The 24,390-nt window shown below is 38.3% G+C and overlaps 1 protein-coding gene and 1 long non-coding RNA gene across 2 annotated transcripts; one reads left to right on the plus strand and one right to left on the minus strand.

Annotated features, from left to right (window-relative positions):
• Nucleotides 1-6,859: 6,859 nt before the first annotated feature.
• LOC137192344 (uncharacterized) lies at nucleotides 6,860-13,398 on the plus strand. The gene is made up of 3 exons (XR_010930564.1): nucleotides 6,860-8,925; nucleotides 12,573-12,647; nucleotides 12,853-13,398. It is a non-coding gene; the product is annotated as an uncharacterized lncRNA (long non-coding RNA).
• Nucleotides 13,399-13,438: 40 nt separating this feature from the next.
• Nucleotides 13,439-21,474, minus strand: LOC137192343 (CD276 antigen homolog). The gene is made up of 5 exons (XM_067602934.1): nucleotides 20,867-21,474; nucleotides 20,274-20,639; nucleotides 18,450-18,749; nucleotides 14,866-14,954; nucleotides 13,439-14,352 (listed from the first exon to the last, which is right to left on the minus strand). Exons 1-4 carry the CDS (start codon nucleotides 20,937-20,939, stop codon nucleotides 14,869-14,871), a joined length of 825 nt encoding a protein of 274 aa, XP_067459035.1. The 5' UTR covers nucleotides 20,940-21,474; the 3' UTR covers nucleotides 13,439-14,352; nucleotides 14,866-14,868.
• Nucleotides 21,475-24,390: the final 2,916 nt, after the last annotated feature.

Below are 24,390 nucleotides of genomic sequence, written 5' to 3' on the forward strand. Positions count from 1 at the left end.
CAACTAATGTTTACTTTTCATTATTGATTAATCTGCTGATTACTTCCTCAATCATGTATGCATCATCGTCAGAAAACAGTTTAAAATGTCATGTTATTATTCCCCACAGCTCAGTGAGATTTCTTGTTTTGTCCGATTCCAACAGTCCAAAAACAAAGATATCAGTTTTCATTATGTCATATATGACATTAAGCTGCAAATATTCACATTTCAGAAGCTGGAATCAGATCATTTGTGACATTTCTGCTTGAAAAAAGGACTAAAATTAATAACTAATTATCAAAATAGTTGCAGGATTTTCTGTTGGACGAATTGATTATTTGACTTACTGTTGCAGCTTTACTTTTAAAAATCTTTTTTATTGTGTTTTCAGCAGACAGAACAGTTTGATTTTGATGTTTTATGTCTGAAATGTTGTCTGCTGCACTTTGATTGCACATCACAGCTTTATGCAAATAATGTTACAATCAGTAAAGGCGGACCCGAGCGAAGACAAAGGAGTTAAGTAATATAAAAAAGGGGTTTGTTGTAGGAATAAAAGGGGAATGATGATGGCAGACAAGCCAGAAGGTAAAGAGGTGATGGCGGATGGCTGAGCTGAGCTGGATGGTGGTTAGCAGAGGTGAGCTGAGCAAGACGGATGAGGGAGTGAGTGTGGCTGGCTGAGGATAAGATCAGGGGTTAGTAAATAGGCAGGCAGGGGACCGAAGGGGTAGTGATCCTGGAAGCACAAGGATACACGTTAAGTACAGGTAATGCAAACAACATGAGGAATAACTCTGAATATGCTGTTGCAGCGCAGCCAAGAGACTACCGCTGTAGTTGAAACAACGATCTGGTGATGAGTGGATGGAGAACCGCAGTAGATATACTGTTGAGTTGATGAGTTGATGGTAGGCAGATGTGCAGGTTGGGCAGGTGAAGTGAACGAGATGCAATCAGGAGGGAGACGGAGAGTGCCAAGGAAGGAAGCCACACACACATACACACACACACACACACACACACACACACACACACACACACACACACACACACACAGACAGGGGAAACAGAAGCCACAGGGGAAAAGGCAAACACAAGGGAAATGAGTGGAGACACGGCCAGGGTTGTGACGAATACGTTTAAATTAAATTGATATGATTGATTATTCAACCCAGTTCTGACTACTTAAAGACATGATGTGCCAACATAAACCGAAAATTATAAAAATCATACATTTCTCCCTTTGGCGTACTCATTATTTTTATTTTATTCTCCTCCAGAGAGAGAATATGACATGTCATTTAAAGAGCAGATACAGTATGTATGCTGTAGCAGATAAAAAACGGAATTTCATTTGTAGTTTAAAGATGTCGCTAAGTCACTGAAGCAAATACCATTCCTTTCACTCTTTACATATAACGCCGCATTAAAGATAAAATTACAGGGAATGTGATTTGCATGAGATTAATTTTCATCACATCTTTATATGTTCTCACAAATGGTATTATCAGTTATATGTCTGGTAATGTCGGTCACATATACTGTATACCGTAAATGGTTCTCTTTATACCTGCTCAAACATGCATAATTCACAGTTTGACTTTCATATTTCAAATTTCATTCCAACATTAGCATTTCACCACCATGTGCACCACCCCCCCATCCTCTGTCTCTCCATCCACTGTCCATCAAACGTTCGAAGGTGAGAGACTTGACGCGCTCTCAGTTCTCACAGCTCCATGTAGAGAAACACACTTTCCTTTTGAGGACCACTTTGGCCCTTTTACGATGGGACGTCCTGCTCCGAGAGGCCATCCATCTCACTACCTCAACCTTGGCACACACAGACCTTCAAGTGGGTGTTGGGATTGGAGGACAGCTTTGTTTGTACAGACTAAAAACACTCTCTGAAGAAAAAGGGTTTTTTTTTTGCTTTCTCGCTTTGTTGGGCTAGGGGTGAAAGTTCATCCACCAAAGAAAAGGGGGGTCAGATGCATCGATTTGGCCTTGTGACACGGGGCCGGGTAGGAGGGGGGTAGAGGGGGTCTAGAAAGGAGGGGAGTAGGAGGGGTCGGCCTTTGGAGGAGAATGACCTCTTAGACACTGTTGCAGTTTCGTACTTGGACTGATAGACTCTGACTGTGTTTACTCGAGCTGTGGGGGGACACGGGGGTATCAGCTTACCCGAGTGCTCAACTGGGAGCTAACTGGGCTTCCTATTCAGCCAGCACTGTCAGTCAATATCTTCCCCTATTCATAAAAAGGTCACTGGCCAGATCTCAGGGCAGGGAGGCTGGCTGTTACTGCCGACTGGGACTGTTGCTGGGGTTTGTTTACGTGGTAACCCCATTGTCCTGGGATATAGCAGAGAAGTGTTTTAAGTCCTTTTTAATCATTTAAGAGAACAAGTAGCTTAAAGGGTAGTTCAGATTTATTACAACTGGGGCCTTATTTTTGAAGTTGTTGCCATTTTGGCCATGTGGCCTCTAATAAGTGTGCTGGTGGTCATTTTGGAAATTATTGCTCTGTTAATAAGATTTGAAGACTTATAGTAGCTTTGATGTCTGCTGTGTGGTTGACAGCTGTGATTGACAGCTCCGGGACTCACACTGGGTCGGACTGTTGTCACAATATTTCACTAAGTTTAATGTTATTTGATTACGTTGCCTGCCCTGTTAGTACAATTTAGCTAAAGTAGCTAACGTTAGCTCAAGTGTGCATTGCTCGGTGTTCCCAGTAAGTTAGCGTTAGCTTCGGTCCGAGGTAGCAGGGCATGTTTCAAGAGCGTGAGAGGCAACACCCCGCACTCCTTATCTAGAAGATCCTGACTCCAAATGAGAAAGATGGCGCCGACAATAACCTGCAACTCTGGACTTCAAACCGGCTCCAGTGCACACTCGCTACGTCCATCTTTGTATATAGTCTATGCTAGTGCCTTATTTTTTTGTAGTGTGAAGAAAATATACATGACAGAAACTTGCTGTGTGTTTAATACGTTTTAAGAGAAGTTATGGTTGCTGTAATGAAAACAGTGCAAACCATGATTGTTAGTATTGAATTCAGTCCCTACCCCCATGCTCTTATAATTTACCAATGTTTCTGAGAGCAGCCTCGCTTGTTGACTTTATGCTGGCTCTGGTGCAAAGTAGCTCAAAGAGCAGCAGCGCCTACAGCTGTAAGTTCCTCGTGTCAAATGAAGAACTGTACCGCAGACGCCAAGCCAAGGAACTGCTCTCTTGAGACTGAAAATGTGATCGCTGTTATTAGTCTTTGGAGCCGTTTCTAAACAAACTAACATGACCGAACTCTTTATAATGAATAAACATGTCACCCAGTGCAGCTGTGTGTGGCTCACTGACATGTTTTTAATCGTTTTTGGACAACAATGGAGGTCTACAGCATAGAGGAATAATATATATCAGACTTGCAGGTTTGGCTCTGCACATCAGATTTGTTGACAATAGGAAAAATATAGAAAATCGCAGCCTTATTCTTTAACTTTATTGACTACAAGAGTCAACTTATCTCAATTAGTTTTACATTTTCACAACTCATGACACAACTTTGAACATATTCAACTTAAGTTCAGTTAACTAACATTTTTAGGGCAGCAAGGGGATTTGTGTTTCTGAGATGAACCAGCTTAAAATGTATTACAGTGTAAAAATAACATTGTAGTCTCCAAAGTGATTGCTGAAGTCTGAGAGAGGGTGGGACATATAAGGAGAAATTATATCCTGATATATGACAAAAAGACCCAAGCTGTAATAAATCAGAGTCGTGTGTGTGTGTGTATCAGAGTGTTTGCATCATATGTTTCACACACGGCAAAGGACACACACAGCTGGACGTGCTCTGATGTGAAACATATGCGTTTTGTATTTAATCTGATTGCAGTGAGTGTGTATGTGTGTGTGTGTGACTATGAATCAAAGGGAGAAGAAGCTTAAAGCTGGGACATAGAGGGTGACCCTGGCAGTGTGAAACACAACCTGACAGGACAACTGGGAGGGTATATTACCACAAAGTCACCACAGTGTGTGTGTGTCTGTGTGAAATCTCCTCACAGAGCTTCTGGTCACCACAGGGTGTCGTTCTCAATACACCGACCTTATCTGAGCAGTAGTCTCACACACACAAACAACGTTCATAGGCAACAATGTTTGATAATTAAATAGTTCAAAACAGGACTTTAGAGCTGCCTCAAGCAGAGTGGGAAAGTAGAAGCACAGGACTTCTCATCGGTTAGAGTCACACTGGCACTAACACACCCACACAAACACTGGCAGACATAAATGATGGGAATAAGGTGGTAAGAGTTGTTTGAGAATTATCTGGTAAAGGCTGCCCTCCAGTGGACAAACACGGTACCACGTCTCCCTATTTAGATGTTCAGTCCAGTAAGTTATTTGGACAGTTACACAATTTTTTGTTCTTCAGGCTCTGTGCTTCAGTACACTCAATTTGAAATAAAATAATGGATATTACACTAAAGTGCCAAGTCTTAGCTTTAATTTGAGTAGGTTCAACCTTAAAAGATGGGTTCACTATTTTTCAAGCCTGGTTCCCAAATGAACAAGTTTTTTTCTTGCTGTAATCATTCGTCCTGTTCATACTGACCATTAGATTATCCCTTCATAATGCACTTACAATGTAAGTGATGGGGGACAAAATCCACAGTCCTCCTTCTGTGCAGAAATATATTTAAAAGTTTATCTGAAGCTAATATGAAACTTCAGCCTTGAAAAATTATGAACCCATCATTTAACTTGTTCCATCGTCTCACCTCTGGTTGGTGCTACAGAACACTGTAAATACCAAAACTATCAGACACAGGAACAGTTTGTTTCCTCTTGTCGACATCCTGATGAACAGTTAATTCAGTCGCTGTGAAATGAACCTGTAACACTGTAATACCTACTGTACCTACACACCTATATATTTTCTTATATATGCTCTATATTTGAGCAGGCTGCATATACTGCACATAACCACCTACTGTATGTATATAAATTAACTTATCACTTTTCAATCATTCAACTTTAAATGAATGTTTTATACAAAAAACAGCTGCTTTTCATGGATTTGGTCAATCCTGTTTATCTTTTTCTTTCTGCGATTATTGGAAAAGTTGTGCAATTTTTGGCACAAAATGTGTCTTTCAGCACTTGAATAAAAGACAGAATGTGAGAATGTGGATCTGGAAATGTTGGTCGTGTATTCTGGAAATGCCAAACAGACAGAATGTACAGCCATGAAAAGAATATTAAGATATGATGTTCCTATATAGTTCTCTGCTTTATTTTTGTAATTTTACAAATGTTCTCCTGTTGTAAAAAGACTATAACACAGAAATGGGGCTGAGCTGACCTGCCAACTCTGGATCAGTGGACACAGATAGTCGAGGAAATCTATTTGATGGAAAAACTGAAACATTGGGAGACTGTGAGAAACCCAAATGGAGAAAAAGCGGGAGAAATGGACATTATACCAAATGAAGAAAGCGACACTGTAGACTAAATGGATATTGACAAAGACAACGATATGTTAGACATATACTGTATATATATTTAATTTGATTTATTTTCTCCAAATTCATGTGTTTGTTCTTATTTTGCATGTAAAAACAAATTCTAAAAATGCATCCTTTGTTTCAGAGGATTAAATGAATCATCACTGTTCTGATTTCTTTTTTTTTACTCACTTCTAAAATGCTCTCGTTTGTATCTGTTCTTCTTAGTATGATTATTTCACAATCGCAGGAATATTAATAGTTCACTATGGCTCTGATGTTTGACTTCTGTACTGTCTGTCACCTGTAATATTTATCAGTACTCACTTTGAGCTGTTCTGCTTATGCTAAGAAAGAATATAAGACAAAAATGTGACATAAATGAAACTATAAAGACAGAACCACTTGTTTGTTTGCATTTCTGTACTTTGAATGTGAAAGCTTCCTTTATGAGCTCCCTTTATGAAACGCACATATTGGTATCTCGGTATCACATGGCAACCACTGCCGTGACCTCAGGTTATCACACTTAGATAAGTCTCTCATGTAACCACACAATGCCTTCTCACCTTTTGCAGTGTCAATACTGTGACAGATAGAATACTGTTATCAGGTGTGTGTCTTATCTTTTATTTCATTTACTTATTTAATCTTTATTTAACCAGGCGAGTCCCAGAGAGATTAAAAATCTCTTTTTCAAGAGAGACCTAGACAAGACAGGCAGCAGCACAAATAATAACCCATAGTTACAGACAGAAACGCAAAAGGAGACCAATTTAAAAAAAGAAAATAAAATCAAGCGTAAGGAAACTCACTTTTCAAAAGAGAAATTTCTCGGAATCAGTTGCATCACCAGGTAAATTGAAAACATTTACATCCTAGGGGATCTGCCTCTAATTCTTTCATTTTGGATTTAAATGCATTTAATGAGATTAATTTGTTGAGTTTCAAGTCATTCTCCAATGTATTCCATGCAGAGGGTTCAGAATGCACAAATGCCCTTTTTCTTATTTCCATACAGGCATTTGGGACAGAAAGCATAAAGAAGTCCTGAGAACGCAAAGAGTACTTTCCGGCACTTTTCTGCATGATAAAAAACACATAGGTCATATGGGAGCAGACCAAAAATTGCTTTATATGTAAAGGTGGTGGGTCAGAGCTTTACAATTGGTGATGAACCTCAAGGAAGCATGGTAAGCTGTGCCAACTGTATGAAGACACTGAGCGGAAATATGCATATATAAAAGATCACCATAGTCCAACACAGGTAAAAAAAAAAAAAAAAAGTGATGGCAACAAGTCCCTTTCTTACATGATAAGAAAAACACAACTTATTTGGAAATAATATTGGTATTACAATCAAAATACCCAGGTATTTTTATGAGTTAACAATCGCTTTTTCACTTCCCTCAAAAGTGACCACTGAAGGGATATTTCGTGACCTATGGGGTTTCAGCTGACATAGGACATTTTGGGCAGCAGTAAAAGCATTTTGCAAGTATTCAGTGGACTGTACAAGAGTTGATGCACAACATTATGACTCAGATTATTTATATAAATTGTGAATAAAAGTGGACCTAATACAGAGCCTTGTGGTACACCCTTGTCGACAGATACAGTATCAGAACATAGACCATCATATCTAATGCACTGAGACCTATTACGGAGGTAGTTTGAGAACCAAACGACTGCTTGCTCTGAGAGTCCTGAGTTAAGAAGTCTAAGTTTTAAAACATCATGGTCGACTGTGTTGAAAGCTTTGGACAGATCAATAAAGAGTGAAGCATCATGTTGCTTCTTGTCAAGTGCAACATAAATGTTGTTTACTTCATCTCATTTCATCGTGTTACTGTCACCGGTGGAACAGAATGGCTTTATTAAAAAAGAAAAAACTGCACTGAAATGAAGGAAGGAATCTGATACAGCTAGTGAATTACCTTCACATAAGTGGTGGTGCTGATTTTCTCCATGCTACCAGTTGAGAACCAAATCCTTCCCATCACATCTCACTTTTCGGAGTCTGGGATTTATTTTCCATTCCACATCATGACATGACATCAAGAAAAACCTCATTAGGGTTCTTATGTAAAGCCAGATAGTTGCTGCCTCATTTATGTCATATGGTGTAAAAATTGTCGGTCCTGTTTTCTCTTGAAGTCACTTAATTAAGTTAAATGGTATCTCATATTTGTATTTGGCTTGACTTGGGACCTAAATTGGGCCAAATCTAAATGATATTCAATCTAACTGGTTCAGGCAGGGTCCTATTATATTGTTGTGAGTCTTAATCTTTGCGTCCTCGGGTCCTCTACCATCTCTTTTTGTTTGCAAATTAATTAATGCACATCAGTTTCAGTTACCAAGAAAATGAATTTCCTCCGGAGGGTGTCTGGCCTCAGCCTTAGCAACAGGGTGAGGAGCTCGGACATCTGGATGGAGCTCAGAGTGGAGCTGCTGAGGTGGTTTATGCAACCGGTTAGGATGTCTCCCTTTGGAGGTGTTCCATGCATGTCCAACTAGTTGGAGACTTGGGGCAGACCCAGAACACGTTGTAGGGATTACATATCGCTTCTTGCCTGGGAACACCTCAGGATCCCCCAGGAGGAGCTGGAGGATGCTGCTGGGGAGAAAAAGACGTCTGGGTTACCTCACTCAGTCTACTGCCACTGTGAGCTGGTCCCGGATAAGCGAGGGAAAATGGATGGATGGATGGAAAACATAATGAGATAATGTTTGTTCATTAATTAACGCATCTGGTGAGTCACAAAAATGTTGATACTCAAGTAAAATGCTCAGTGACAAAGTATCTCATTTTCTGCCAAAATATCTTATCCTGCAGTACAATATGTGCTTGTTTTAACAAAAGCATTTTTCAGTTTTTTTGTTAGTTAAAAACTTTACTGTCCATGTTCTAGAAAATCATCTTTGGCTTCACCACAGTGATTAAAAAACCCAATACAATACAGGATATCCTAATGTAATCAGGATTCTGAATGCATGGCCTGTTTTGAATTACACAAAAAGTTAGCCCTGTTTCCATTTTATTTTATTGTACTTTATTTTTACTGCACTTACTGTATGTACTTTAAATCTTGTTTGTTGATACTGCATCCTTGGTTCTTGTTCTTTCAATTGTCCTCTATTGTCAATTATTAAACTTTTTATGGTTATGTTTAGACGCTGGCAGCACTTGGTTAAAGTTAGGGGAAGATCATGGTATTGGTTTAATACAGAAAAGGTCTGCAGTGACTTGAAGCAGGGGACATTACGTGTTTATTAACAGTTAACTGAAACCACCATCTTTAAATAATCTTAAAAGTGCTTTTGCTGCTTAAACCACAGAGGAGATTCAGGATGTGAACCCCGGTCTCTAGAGTCAAGAGTGCGTCATCCACCCTGACCACGTCCCTGCATCTTTGGAGCAATATGTAAATGTATCACTTCATTCATTTAAAAAAAACTTTCCTGTGAACATTATCCAAGCAGTAATTGCTCAAGTGTCTTGACTTGTCTTTAGCCCTGCTAGCAGTGTTACTCTATGGATGGCAATGTTGGTGTGTGTGTTGGTTCAGACTGATTAACTACTATGAAATTTGGTACAGATATTCACGGTCTCTTCAGAGTAAATTGTAACAATTTTATTTATCATCTGACTTTTCTTCTAGCACCGTCATCAGGTTAAGAATTTTATTGGTTTAAGACTTTATGATTTTTCGACCAAATATACCTGCAAAACCTAATGACATTCCCATTATGCTCAGCTGTACCTTGCGTTTAGTGTTTATTGGCAAATTTTAGCATGCCAATATGCTAAACTAAGATAGTGAACATGGTAAACATAATACCTGCTAAACATCAGTGTGTTAGCATATATCATATATCATATCATATCAAAGTGTTCCTCTGATCATGATGACAAGTGGAAATAACCAAAAGGGAATTATAGAGAAGTGTTTGGGTAGGAAGTGTCAACTGTGTATGTTTTTCAACATCAATTTAGAGGAACAGAAACTTAATCTATCCCCCACAGGATTCAAGGGAAATCTGTATCAGTGCATATGAACTTTTGTTAAGTTTGCTGCAGTTTACTGCTTTCGGTCTATGAGGATCGATTATATTCATGTCCTGACTGACTCCAACACATGGTTTTAAAGACCATTTGTTTTTGCATTTTCTTGGAACTAAATGTTTTGTCTGTTTAAAGAGGTCAAAGTCTAGTCTTTAGTAAACACTACCACAGAATTCAAGCAATTCCAGTACTCTGTCTATGGAACAACAACCCAGTTTTTCCTCTGTCTATGTATAAAAAGTTCCCCGAAACTCACCATATCAGATTTGTGATTTTGTGGGGGAAAACTTTAAAGATTTTCCGCCGTTTCCTTGTAAAACTCTGCTAGATAATATACTGGAGACCAGTATCCACAACAAAGCGGTTGTTTCCCATCTATATGACCTTATCACAAACTTCATGCCATCTCAAGACCTATTAATGGGAGACTGATTTAGACTATTCACACCTGACATTAACATGCGTCTTGGATGATCCGATCATAAGTGGACAGCTCTAAGTACGTCAGAATACATCCCCACATGCGTCTTGAGTGACCACTTGTGATCGGATGTCACATCCCTACTCTATATGCAAATAAACATATGAATAATTTCCATTTGCAAAGACCAAATGCTTTGTCTTCCCATGCCTAGTATGCCAGAAATTAAAAAATGAAGAGGAAGAAGATTGCAAAGACCTTGGTGCGTGGGCAAAATCAAAACTCTTCGGCCCCAGTGGAAATCAGACAGTGTGTTTCATGTGTACTCCATCCATGGGAATCCATTTTGCTTCTTGTTGTGGCTTCTTGTTTCACACTTCAATATGACGCCGTTGGTGTACGAATGAGCACATACTCCCCATTCATCGAACATACTGGACCAAAGTCAGGCAGTGTAGAATTAAACCTGAAAACAACCCCCAATGTGATAGATGCAATCAGGCTCCAGCTAGATTGATGCACATGTTTTGGCTTCGCCCCACACTATTTACCTTCTGCAAGTCAATTTTTGACTTTATTTCTAAAGCATTAAAAATCATTGACCCTTCCCCACTCATTGCTCACCTTGGCCTCTCACCCAAAAATATTCCTCTCTCTAACTTTCAGAAAGATACCCCGGTCTTCTCTACCCTAATCGCCAAACGGTTGATTCTCATGGGATGAAAGTCTATTCAACCACCTCATATACACTGGAGGAGAGATTAAATGAGTTGCTTGCTTGTTGAAAAGATTAGATATATGTATATGATAAAGCAAGGCAGAGACATTTCATTTTATTTGGGACCCTTTCATTTCTACCTTCTACTCTCTCAGTACTGGCAAGCTCACTCCTGAAGTCTAACTCACTCTTGATTATCCCCAAGAACCTAAACCAACCTCATGCCAACATCCAGGAACATCACGTTGTCTCCTTTTTATTTATTTATTCATTTATTTTTTTCTTTTATGTGAGTGTTATTTTGCTTTAGGTGTGTTTTTTCTGTTGTGATAGGCTACTTTAGTTGTTGCTGTGAGGGTAATGGGAGGGGATTGTTATATGTGAAATCTTTGTTAACTATTGTTAGTCTAGTCTTAAGTTTTCTCATCAGCAAACCTTATTCACTTCAATGGAAAGAAATTGTGGTTTCCACTCTCCTCATTTTGAGGCACGTATCACGGAAACATGAACTGTCTGTTGTGCAATTCAGGCAAGAGTTTCTAAAATCCCTCCAACACTTCATGCTACATTAAAGTCTGTGTATCAAACAGCATCCTTGCCTTTTGTAGAACAAGTGTGCTTTGTTTTGTCTTCCCATCTCTGTGGAGACAGGCCCTAGAGGCTCAGTTTGTGGACCAACAGGAGCCCAGCTGTTGGGCCCCTGATCAAAGCAGACTGGGGCCTGGGCACTGTCAGTCCCAGTGTTCAGCAGCCCCATTCTGTTTAGGATTATCACACCTGCGGTTCAGGGATTAATCCCAGCAGAGACATGGGAACCAGGGACAAGATGGCTCCAAATGTCCAGTGTAGAAAAGGAGGAGGGACCAGCTACATCCCAGGACGTTGCCCCCATGAGGCCTATTGGTGCTTTTTTAACATTTGTGGACCAAAAAGTTGGAAAGGTGGGAGGCAGGTTCAGAGAAGGCTTGGTCACCAGAACCACACTGGCTCTGAATCATACAAACTGATTTCTTCTGCTTTAGTGAGAGTGTTTTATGTTAGTTTAAGTTTTTTTTTCTGTGTCTGCTTTTTAACAGTGGCAGAATGTCACAACTACAAAAGCCTCAACACATGAATTCACTTGTTCCACTTTCTGACACTTTTACATTTACAGTTGCACAGGTCATGCAAACTGACATCACATGTGACACATATTAGAAACACACTTTTGACCGTGGGAGAGTCTAGTGGGTGGCCTTCCTTGAAGTTGCAGAGGCACTTTTGGTAAAGAGCAACTGTTTACTGACGCAAGCCTGACGCAAATTACTGCTGTGTCAGTATCTGTGGTGATAAGTCAGGTGCAGTTACTATTTGAATTTCCGTACCCTCCTCCCATATTTTGAACTTCTAAACAGGAACAACTTAAAAAACATATTGTATGAGCCCAGACAGGCAGCAGTTCTGCTTTTCTCCTATTTTATTGGCACAAATGTGCCAATAAAATGTGCCAACTGTTCTTTCAGTTAATAAGGAGAAACACAATTTGGCTGTTTGGAGCCTAAAATGGGCCCCAAATCCTCAGCAGCTCTGTGCTGTACTCAGTGGTGCTTTGAGCTAAATGCTAACATCATGCTCAAAATGACAATGATATAATTATATATCAATATAACAATATAATGTTTACCATGTTCATCATCTTGGTTTAGCGTGTTAGCATGGTAACAATTGCTAACTAGCACTAAACTGTAGCTAGTGTGGCTAAAACTAAACTGCAACAGTATGTCTACTCAGGCTGGCTGGGCAATAAATAAAATATATTGTTGTGTTATCATGTAGATCTTAAATGTATTAACTGTCACAGCCTGTCAAACAAACTGTCCTGTTCCAGGTGGCTAATTAGCTACCTAGCTATCCCGGGTCATTACAGGAAGATAACGAGACAGCAGTGAGAAATGCCAAAAAGGTACATTCAATAAACGACATGATAATGAATGACAAACTCAATCCAGAATTAATTTATTGGAATGTGTTGGTCTTTTTTGTGTGTGCAAATAATATTTATTGAAAGTATGAAAAGCAATGAGTATTGAAAAGTCAAAATATATGTTATGTTATGTGAAAGTACATTTTATTTATAACTTTTTGCATGTTGTCGTCCTCCAATGCAGTGAGCAGCAACTGAAATCATGTTTGAACTACAACAACGATGGCACTCAGTCATCTCCCCTTGATGTGAAAGCCGTCTAAATGAATGAAAATGTTATTGACTGACCAGGTACGGTCTGTAATAACTTGTTACTTATTAAAGACTGACCCCCCGACCCTCCAAGTGTGACTCTAGCTGTGTCATATGTCTGTGTTAGATCAGCTTTCTTTCTTTTACTGACCATGCAGAAAATCCTCTCCTTGTTTGTTTAGCTAATTCGGATGGCATTTTTCCCAGTCCATTCCCTCTGAGCCAGTTTGTCTAACAGCTTAATGTCTCCGGCCCTCTTTACCTTAAAAAAAAAAAAAAAAAATCCAGAGCAATCCCTTTTAAAGCTCAAAATTCCACACAGATGTAAACCAATCCACACTGGTCAGGTGATCCATGCAGACACATTCAAGGATTTGTAAATAAATGCAAAAAAACAAACATTTTGAGACATTTATATGCACAGGAAGCTTTATTTTGATGAATGAATCTGAAGTTTCACATTTTTATGTAGAATACTGACACTACTGACACAACTCACATTTTATGTGGTAACTGACACTTAAGGTTGTATTTATGTGTACAATTGTTTGGTATTCGTAGATCAATTCAGTTCAATTCAAAATACTTTATCCATCCCTCAAGGGGCGTTTGAGGCAAGCGAGTTTTCAAACAAAGCACACATTACAGTTCATTCACTCACAAAGACAGTCTAAAAATATAAATATGACAATGGTAGAAATAGATAAACTACACAAGGATTAGTGGCGGAGACTGGTCTGTAGCTGGCCAATAATACCCAACACCACTAAGGCTTATATTAAGTAAAAAGTGTTAAAAAAAAATGCATTTAAATTACTCACAAATCATCACACACATTTATAAATATTGTTTCATTAATGTATTATTAAACACACAATTGTCACCAGAGGCTTTTTATAGTCCCACTAGACGGTGTCGTCCCTTATTCTCTAATTTACAACTAACCAACCACAAACACAAATGTCTGGCAGTCGAACAGAAATGGTGCGTTGATGCCATTTTTCCCCCTCAGATACAGTCCTTAACAGTGTTAAAAAGTGTTATGAAACATCATAATAGCTTGCGTTTATACTGGCCCATGGTTGAACTAACCTCTGGTAAAGACCTTTACAAGCACTCACTGCTACTCAGTCAGTCAGAACTACGAGGAAATCTCTGTTTGAACAAACTCTAAAGCAAAATTATTTGCTCTAAAAGTCTTCCAATTTATCTTCTTCTTTTTCCCGATTCCATGACAGGCTGCAGCCAACATGACATGCATTACCGCCACCTCTTGGAGTCATCAATGTCTCTAATGAACACCACGAAAAAGAACCATGTCCGGCCTGAAGGACACATCTCCTCCATGGTTGAGATCCGCCATCTTGTCTGCAGCCAGGTCCCTCCCCAAGGATCGGAAAAATTCCCATGTTAAGGATTGTGTTCACATCATCTGGCAACACAAGAAAGTTGTTTAACTCCATTGGTCATATGAGGATTTAAAATAAAATTTTCAGGCACTTCTGTATCATTAAGTGGCAAATGTTTTCCAGTTTTCCAGTCGTAATTACAACTTGGAGGTTGACGTAAAGGCTTTTTATAAGTCAGAAACTCAATTGACATAACATGAACATTAGGCCATAGTTTAGTTTTCAACTAGTTTTACCCTAAGTGGCCAAAAAAGAAACTTGGTAATGCATCTTTAAGTACTGTATGTGAATTGTACTTACAGTACACAAACAGCTGTAATTTCTTTTAGTCATTTAGTCCAAATTAATAGCGGTGTTTCCTGTAATAGCTAGATAGACATAAAAGAAAGGAGAACAACTCACTAATATCCTATCTTTTCATTTTAAATTCAATAGATCTCTTCTATCAAGTTCTAAGTATTTATCTGACCATTCTTTCTCACCAGTTAGATTAAAAATCAATGCTCAAAAGTCATCAATAAATCAAAACAACTCACATTTTATGTGGTAATCACCGTAACCAGCAGAACTGTAGCAGCTGCAATCAGAATCGAAGCCCACACAGGGAGGCCCCACAGATGTTTACCTATAGGCAGAGATGAACACTGTGATAAACTGCTTTACCCTTTATAATAATAACAATAAAATAATTTTCATAACATATTTCAAAACACAGCTACAATAAAAACAGGACATAACAATAAAAACACAGAAGATTAAATCTGAATGAAAACACTGTAAAATAATAAAGAATTCACTGTAAAGCAACTCTAAAAAGCAGGTTTTTAAAAGTGATTTAAAAGAAGAAGCAGAGTTTCCAGCTCTGATCTCCTCTGAGAGCCCGCACTAGGGTTAGGGTTAAGGGTTAGGGTAAAGGGTTAAGGGTTAGGGTTAAGGGTTAGGGTAAAGGGTTAAGGGTTAGGGTAAAGGGTTAAGGGTTAAGGGTTACGGGTTAAGGGTTAGGGTAAAGGGTTAAGGGTTAAGGGTTAGGGTAAAGGGTTAAGGGTTAGGGTAAAGGGTTGGGGTTAAGGGTTAGGGTAAAGGGTTAAGGGTTAGGGTTAAGGGTTAGGGTAAAGGGTTGAGGGTTAGGGTTAAGGGTTAGGGTAAAGGGTTATCACCTTTGTGTCTCAGTCTAGACCTCACAATAACAAGAAGAGAGGCATCTGAGCATCTCAGGGAGCAGAGGGGGCATGAGGCAACAAAAGCTCTCTGGGCTTTAATAGTAAGCCGTAGAATTTTGTAATCAATTGGACGAGCGACAGGTAGCCAGTGTAGGGAAGCCAGGATCTGTGAAACGTGATCATGTTTCTTTGCACCAGTTAAAATCCTAGCAGCTTAGTTTTGGATGAGCTGTGAGCAGGAGAGAGATGTCAGAGAGCAAAGAGTCACAGTAGTCTGATCGACTGGTACTGAAGGGGAGTCTAATCTTTGAAATGTTTCTGAAATGTAGAAAACAGGACCTGACCACTGAGTTACTGAGGGTCAATGAACCAAAGCTATTAGATATTTGGATCTTCTGTTATTTCTGTAATATAAAATATAAAAATCAAAACTTCCTCAGTCAAATTCATCAAGCACTTCTTGTTTTTCTTATTACTTTGGGAACAAGAGTTATGGTTTTTAAAAAAAAGAGAACTGTAGCTACTAGCCAGAGTTTCACTGTTGAGCCATAGTTCTCTGAACAATGACTTTATTTTTACAAAGAAAATGACACTGAATTGTTGTAACATACTGTCAACTAAACAAACCAGTGCTTATTAAATTGATGAATCAATCAGTGTGGTTTGGTTCTAAGTAATAAAAATATATGATAATGTGTTTTAGGTGCAGCAAACCATGACATTTTCTTTATGAACCCATTGTATTACACTGTTATTCCAGCAGGTGTCAGCAGCATCACAAGCTGCTGTTCAAGTTCAGATTATGTAACTCTGTATGTCACTGTGCTTTAGTTCAGGCCAGTAATTGTGAACATATAATTTCATCACCTCACAATTGTGCATCTTGTAAAAATGAAATAAAAAATCATCTCAACACCCATTTTTGATTGAACATCACTCTTATATTTAACACTTATATTTAACACTCAATGATAAAGTTGATCAATAGAAAATTAATCAGCAATAATATCTTAATTTTATATAATTGTTTCACAAGAAAAAATTCCAAAAATGTTCCTGCTTCTCAAATATGCGGATTTGCTGCTTTTCTTAATGTTACATCACTGTGAATTGAATATCTCGGGGTTTGGGACTGTTGGTCGGATGAAACAAGACATTTGAAGAAGTTCCCTGGGGCTTCTGCTAATGACACTAAAATTGGTGTATTGGCTTGATATGTACGTGGGTTCAAGTGTGTCTTAAAACAGCAACAGTCAGTTGTTGTCTGTAATCATTCCTCCTGTTCATACTGACCATTAGAAGATCCCCTCATAATGCGAAAATGTATTTAAAAGTTTATCTTAAGCTAATATGAAGCTTCAGCCGTCCGAATGAATCAAATCAAGTAAATATCTTTCAGCGTTACGCGTTGAAAGATATTTACGTATTAAATGTCTTTTTAGTGCCAGAGTTCCTCTTTTTGTTACTGTACTTCCCCTGCAGCTCAACAGGGAAACACTGTCCAATATACAGTAACTTCTGTGGTAAACAATTTCTCGTGAAAAAGATATGATATTGGCTCATGTTGACTATTCTCACGTCACATCATTCAATGTCAGAGAGCTAATTGCCTGTAAATGTAATGCATACAGGGGATGCTGGCTGAACCTGAGTTTCATGCAGAAAGATGTTGAAGTTCCACAGAACGATGAATTCGACAGATTATCTACAGGATTTTTTATGTTAAACAGTCACTAAACCTGTATTGTACACATGTATCTTCACTTTTAATATAGGGCTTTGATCTCAGTAGGTCGATTAAGAATGAAGGTCTCATCACACAGGTCAGCATTAGTTTGGCATTAGATTTTACATATCAAAAGTCCTGATTCAGTTGCTGAACTTTTTGACTCAAAGAGAAATAAATAAAAATCACCATGAAATTAAAACCTTTCAATTACACATTTAAGACTTTTAAGTTCTGCAAACACTTTTTTTTATGATCATTTATAGATCTACAGTAAGATCTATTAATCAAGAAGGCGTCCCTGTATGTGTTTTAACAAAAAACAACAAATTTGTAGACTGAAAGAAAATTGAATAGTAGGTTATCATTTTATAAATCTTTTATATAAATGTTACAAATGCTTTTAAACTAAGGGGTCAATGTTTGTTATCAACTGAATATGATGTAATGTCATTGTCATTTTAAGTATGCATGTTGGTGAAGAAATCCTACTCCTAAGCTAGTTGAACTCTTGAACCTGTTTCTGTCTGAGGATTGCTCACTGACCTCTGGGGTTAGCTAGAGATATCTTTGTCTTAAGCTTACTGTTTTAGAGACTGTGTGGATCATGAGACACCTAGACAAGCTAAAGTTGAAGGATGTCCATGTTTGAAGGTACTGATTGACCATGAGGTCTCTTTTAGATCGTATATCGTATATATATATATATATATCATCACACTTGTTTGTAAGAAGGTGTAACGGTTTGTGGAAGTGTCCATTTAGGGACCAGGTATAAAGCTGTCTAGTTTGGGTTCACAATCTTTAGAGAAAGGGCTGGCTTTAGGGAAAAGGCCAGCTGAACAACATGCTTTCTCTCCAAAAAAACAAGATGATTGTATTTTTGTTTGTATTTGGACATTTGTATAATTGTTACTGATGGTGTGATGGATTGTACAGTGTCTACAACTGCTTCAACAAGTAATAATGTTTTCTTTATGTCTCTGTGTGGTTCTTGAGCAACGATGAAAAATTTCCACAAGACAAAAGACTTTTTGCATTGAACTGGAAAATTGTTTTTTGCTCACACTTACCTTTCAGTTTGCCTTTGTCACTGTAATATGTACATGAGTCCAATTTGCTCAAGTTTGGCTATATGTGATAATGTGAAGTATCATGTCTTTAACACTGGACTAGACTGGGTTGCGGATACTACAGATGACTCTAAATGACTGTAAAGATTCTATGAACTCACCTTTGTTGAAAACGTAGGTTTTACTCAATGTCACATTTAGGGTAGGGTTGTAGATGATGCAGGTCACATTTTGATATTGACCTCCATTGAATTCTATAGTGCTGCTGACATTGTAGAGATGGTCCTTAGCATCCTGCACTGCTTTAGTGTGTTCATTCCTCGGGTCTGACCAGTGTTTAGAGTCGTTGAAAAGGTGGTGGAGTCTCCAGGAGACCAGCGGTTCAGGGAATCCCCTTTGGACAGTGCAGACGGCTTTCATGTCTTTCTCATTTACCTCGAGGCTGACGGTCTTGTAAGGAACTGTGAATAACAGAGTGAAGATCACCAAGAAAATATCACTGATGTTAGAATATCCCCTTATTTACTATCTAACTATAAGTCAGATGGGAAGATACCACCACCACTTTTACTTCCACAGTCCTCCTTTTGTGCAAAAATGTATTTAAAAGTTTAATGTGAAGCTTCTAATTAGCTTCAGATAGTCAAATCAAGTAGATATATTTTTAATGTTACAGTCTTTTTAGTGCCAGAGTCCCTCTTTTTGTTACTATACTCCCTCTTTGCTTCAGCCACAGCGGTTGCTAGTCTTCCTGGGGTCCACGCCCTCAAAATACTTCAGAAAACAAGATACATGTAAGAGTAACTTATTAAACAACAACCAAATGGGGTGCACCTGATAATATGACTTTATAAATATGAGTATGCTATAACTAAATCTAACTTCTCCAAGGAACCAGGACAGTTTGTTGTAAGTTTCAGTAATGCTGGTGTGGTCATTTTCACAGTCATTTTGTGTGAAATGCATTTAAAAGTTGATGTGAAGCTTATATGAGGCTTCAGCAGTTTCAGTTAGTCATATCAAGTGGATATCCGCCACATTTATTTATTTTTTAGCATCAACTTCCCTCTTTGTTTCCTTGGACAGTGTTTCCCTAAAAACTAAAAAGACTGTAACGCTGAAAGATATCTACTTGATTTGACTCATTTGGACGATTGAAGCTTCGTATTAGCTTCAGATAAACTTTTAAATACATTTTTGCACAGAAGGGGGACTGTGGATTTTGTCATTTGTGTAAAAAAGACAATATGAAGAGCAGGAATAACTAAATCTAGAACAGGAAATGAAACAGCAGTCTGGTGCCCAAATGAACACTGAAACATGAGTCACTGACAAAATCATTGATGGTCATTGATGTTAGGAAATCAGCTTTCAAATACATTTTTTTCTCAAAATGAGGACTGTGGATTTTGTCCCCTACCACTTACATTATAAATGCATTATGAAGGGATTTTCTGACGGTCAGTATGAGCAGGCGGAGTGATAACTGTGGGGGAAGTGGTGACGGCATCTTGCCACCTGACTTTCAGTTAGAGTAAATAAAGGGACTTTCCTTGCATCAGTGATATTTTTTCAGTGACCTTTACTCTATTACTCACATGTTTCAATGTTCATTTGGGCAACTGACTGTTTTTTTTAATACAGACTTGAAAATTGTGTCCTTTAATGCCTGGACACATGTAAAAAGGTATTGATCTTCCTTTAATTAGTCTTTAGAGGTGCTGGTGGGCAGATTGTGTTACCTTTAGACAGATCCAGGCTAGCTGTTTCCCTCTGTTTGCTGTCTTTATGCTAAGCTAAGCTAACTGCCTGCTGGCTGCAACTTAAGATAAGATTGAACTTTATTGATCCCTGGAGGGAAATTTAGCATGACAGCAACACAAGAAGAAACCAGAGGTAGACAGGACTGGCAGATACGAGAGTGCTATTGACCTTCCCATCTGTCTGACTATCCATTTAAAGAAAAGGTAAATCTCCATCCTTACCTGCAACATTTAAAGTGGTCTGGCAGATATCTAGAGAGTGTTCCCATTCCCCTGCGCTATTTAAAACAAAAGCAAAAGCCCTGATAGTTCTTTTCCCATCTTCCAGTGTTAGGTTTTTAACTGTGATTGAAATATTCCCTCTTGTCATGTCCTCGGGGAAGGCTGTGACCCTGTCTCGATAAAGTTCCTTTACATGCTTTGACATTTCGTTCCCTTTGCTAAAAGAGTACAAAACATCATTTCTGTCATCCTGCCAGTAAAAGCGCAGATCCTTTAAGTCAATGGAGGTGCTCATCAGGGTACATGGAAGGACAGTTGACTCGCCGGCAGTAGTGTTGACATTTAGCACCACTGTTACATCAGACACTTAATAAAAACACAGAAAATACAAATGTTAGAAGGACTCTCAAACAGTTCCTGTCTCAATCACACTCTAACACAACACTGGACACCATAACCGGTGCAAAGTTAGTGTTTACTTTCACATTTTATGCTCATTTAATAAGAAATAGTTTCATCTCAAAACCTAATTCCAAAATCTCTCAGAGATAAACAAGTACAAATGAAGAAATACAAAAGTACAGAAAACTTACCAAACAGGTGACAGTATGCCACCAGTATTATGAACATCCATGAGAGGATGAGCTTATGTGCCTCACGCATCATAGAGTTTGACTAATTTCAGAATCTAAACATCCAGCCTGATTCTTATCACATCTACTAACGATTTCAAAGTTGGATGTCCGTTTAAAATAGTCCATGCGCACAATCAGAGTGCTATTTCCTCTTCTGACAGAAACGGTTGCAGTTCCGGCGTTCCTCACCGAAGAACAACAAGTAGTCAGATAGTAGTTGCCTTTTGGACCAGAGGCGCAGGGACAATGAAGAGCGATAGAAATCCTACATGTAAAATGATGAGCTTCAACTGTGGAGCGGAAGGTAGTTTGACAAAGAAGAAAAAAAGCACGTGTTCAACACGTTGCAATGACGTCATGTTTTTTTTTTTTTTAATTGTATCACTTCTCATTTGCAGAAGAGGCTGAAGGTTTCTGGGAACCCTCTGATGATACACTGGATTCCAGGAAGTGTTTGTTATGAATGCATGCGTGATACCAAAAATAGGCGCAACGGTCACAAAGCCTAAAGAAGATGTCTGTGGTTACCTTTACAGGCAACTTCTCTGATCAATGTACTCTTAATAATCTAAATATCTCTTGTAATTCTCTGAAACAGCTGTAGTTTCAGAGAATCCTCCTTCTTCTTCATATTAGTCTGTGGGAGTTTTTAGTCTAGGGGTTTTTTGTCTCGTGCTCTGATTTGCTCATTGTAACATTCACATTGTGTTTGTCTTCTTGCCTAGCAATGTTCACAATCCAGTTTTGATTCATACAGCTGACTCATATCTGTAGTAGTGTGTATCGTAGTAGTAGTTTTTCATTTTGGTTGTAATAACAATGTCTTATCATGTTTCTTTCATGGCATAATTCATGTAATTCACTGCAACTGTCTGTTAATATTAAATCATTTACTGAACTGAGCTAAAAGGACGACTGTGCAATAAATAATAATGATTAGAATAAAAATAGAAATGAAAATTAGAAAATTAAATATAAAGGATACAAATTTCCACCATAAAGTTTTCTGCTGGTTCAATCCTGCAACTGAAATTACAGTCATGACATCATATAAAAAGATTAGAAAGTAAACAAAATAGAAATAATAGAATCAATTGACAAGTGTGTCACTTCTGCTTGTTTACAATGTGTTGATATAATGGAGTTTCACCACCATCTTGTGGTGATATCTCATATGTCCTCTTTTTAAGATTTAAGCAGTGGTGGAAGAAGTACTCAGATCCTTTACTTAAGTAAAAGTACTAATACAGCAATGTAAGAGTACTCCATTACAAGTATATGTCCTGCATGATAAATCCTGTTTAAGTAAAAGTACATAAGTATTATGAGCTTGATGTAGTTAAAGTATTGCAGTAAAAGTACATAAGTATTATGAGCTTGATGTAGTTAAAGTATTGCAGTAAAAGTACATAAGTATTATGAGCTTGATGTAGTTAAAGTATTGCAGTAAAAGTACATAAGTATTCTGAGCTTGATGTAGTTAAAGTATTGCAGTAAAAGTACATAAGTATTATGAGCTTGATGTAGTTAAAGTATTGCAGTAAAAGTACAAAAGTATTCTGAGCTTGATGCAGTTAAAGTATTGCAGTAAAAGTACATAAGTATTCTGAGCTTGATGCAGTTAAAGTGCGCCTCTGCATGACCTGATTTGTGAGTTACACCCAATCGGATGGCAAAAAGGAAGGAGGAGCCACTGGGCTGCTGCTGTAGTTTCACTATCTCTCACTTCTTTTTTAACAGCTGAGGCGAACTTGACAAGTGGATGAACAGCTGCTCGTGTGTGTGTGTGAAATATTTCTGGTAAGTGTCGTCTCATTTCTTAACAGTTGCACTTTCATAATGAACTTGAATGAATTGGGATTAATAAGTGACAACACTGAAGGAAACAGCTGGAATGAAGTATCTTAAATTCGTCACCCAGAAGAATTTTCATGTTTTGAAATAAGTATGATCTTGTCTCTTTTTGCATATTATGTATCAAAAATCATTTAGTCTGACTGATTATAAAACTTAATGAATATATGAAGTAATGAAACTGGTAATGTGTTTTTATGACAATATAACATAACTATAATAAAGTATTCATCACAGATCACCAAAAGATCTTTTATCTTTGTTTTCCAGTTCAGACATGTCTTCTTCAAGCCGCATGATTTTACTTCTGTGTGTTAACTTCACTGAGTCATTTGAAAGCACAGCATGAAAGAGAAGTAGTAGTTTCACTGGTACCAGCAAAAACACATCTGAATGATGCGTCATACCAGGGGTAATTTGTTTTCAGACAGAGTTCATGGTGGCAGAGACTCATTACTAACACAAGTAGATGATCTAGAACGAGAAGAATTCCTTCAATCAATTTAATTGCTTTTCCTTTAAATTCAGCATTTTTGAAACTCTCAGCCTTCTCTTACTAAACGAACAATTTCTGGCGCTAGGGGTCTCTCAAAACAATAACAAAAGACGTCGTTTGATGATGTCATTAAGTAGTATGGGAACATGGGAATTGTTGTCTTCACCATTGCTGTCATTGCAATCAGCTTCTCCTTCAGTGTGTACCGTTCAGGATGTAACATGTAACCTTCTCTATGGGAAAAATGATTAGGAGGGGAACCCAAAATAGCTCCTCCCACTTCGCAACTCTATAACAGCGATCATGTTTTTAGTCTCCAGAGAGTAGTTCAGTGTAAGGCAGACACCACTGAGCATGTGCAGGAACACAGTTCCATTTACAGAGATTCGCTAGCTTGCTGTGCTACATATTACAACCTCTTGACTTTACACTGAAGCTCTTTGAGAAGTTAAAGTGTCTGGGTCTGATTGATATGACGAGTATGACTATATGTCTGACACAAAGAAATGGATATAGTTAATTGGCTCCAGGTGCTCCACTCCTACAAAGGAAGGCAGGTGGACATAACAGGTGCCCAAATGAACATTGAAACACTAATATGATGCTTCAGTAGTTGAGTTTGCTGAATTAAGTGGATATCTTCCATCCATCCCGACCTCCTCTCTCTGCGATCAATGGGATATATTAATGTAGCACTTTGTGTGCGAACATCATCCAGGCAGCAATTACATTTGCCATTCGTTATTGGAAAAACAAGTATACAAACGTAATCTCTAGGAGACATGGTTTCTATGTGGGGAGTTACTGTGTTCTGAAGCTCCGAGTAACTGTCAGATTTAGTGCAGTAAAGTCATATTGTTTTCACACTGTGACTGTAAGTTGTTCATTCATACCTAGCCCTCTGAATTGCACCCTACACTGCGTGCAACTGCCAATGATAATACATAGAGCTCCAGCTGGTAGGAACCAAGTGTCCTGTCCAGAGGGAGGGGGGTGGGGTGGGGCTGTTTACCTGGCAGTAATATACTAAGAGAGAAATACAGAGAAATTTTTTTTGTTTCCAAATTAACACAAAAAGCATAAAATCTAAAACAAATTAAAAAAAATAAGGGATGCATGCTGGCACAAGTTT

Source organism: Thunnus thynnus, chromosome 11 (genome assembly GCF_963924715.1).
Source record: "Thunnus thynnus chromosome 11, fThuThy2.1, whole genome shotgun sequence".
NCBI lineage: Eukaryota > Metazoa > Chordata > Actinopteri > Scombriformes > Scombridae > Thunnus > Thunnus thynnus.

Bases quoted from the DNA above. Each gene is read 5' to 3' on its own strand.
- LOC137192343 (XM_067602934.1), bottom strand. From the start codon at position 20,939: ATGATGCGTGAGGCACATAAGCTCATCCTCTCATGGATGTTCATAATA. The intron at 18,750-20,273 runs GTAAGGATGGAG...TGTTATTCACAG, and splicing joins GACCACTTTAAATGTTGCAG to TTCCTTACAAGACCGTCAGC. The intron at 14,955-18,449 runs GTGAGTTCATAG...CTCTGCCTATAG, and splicing joins AACCTACGTTTTCAACAAAG to GTAAACATCTGTGGGGCCTC.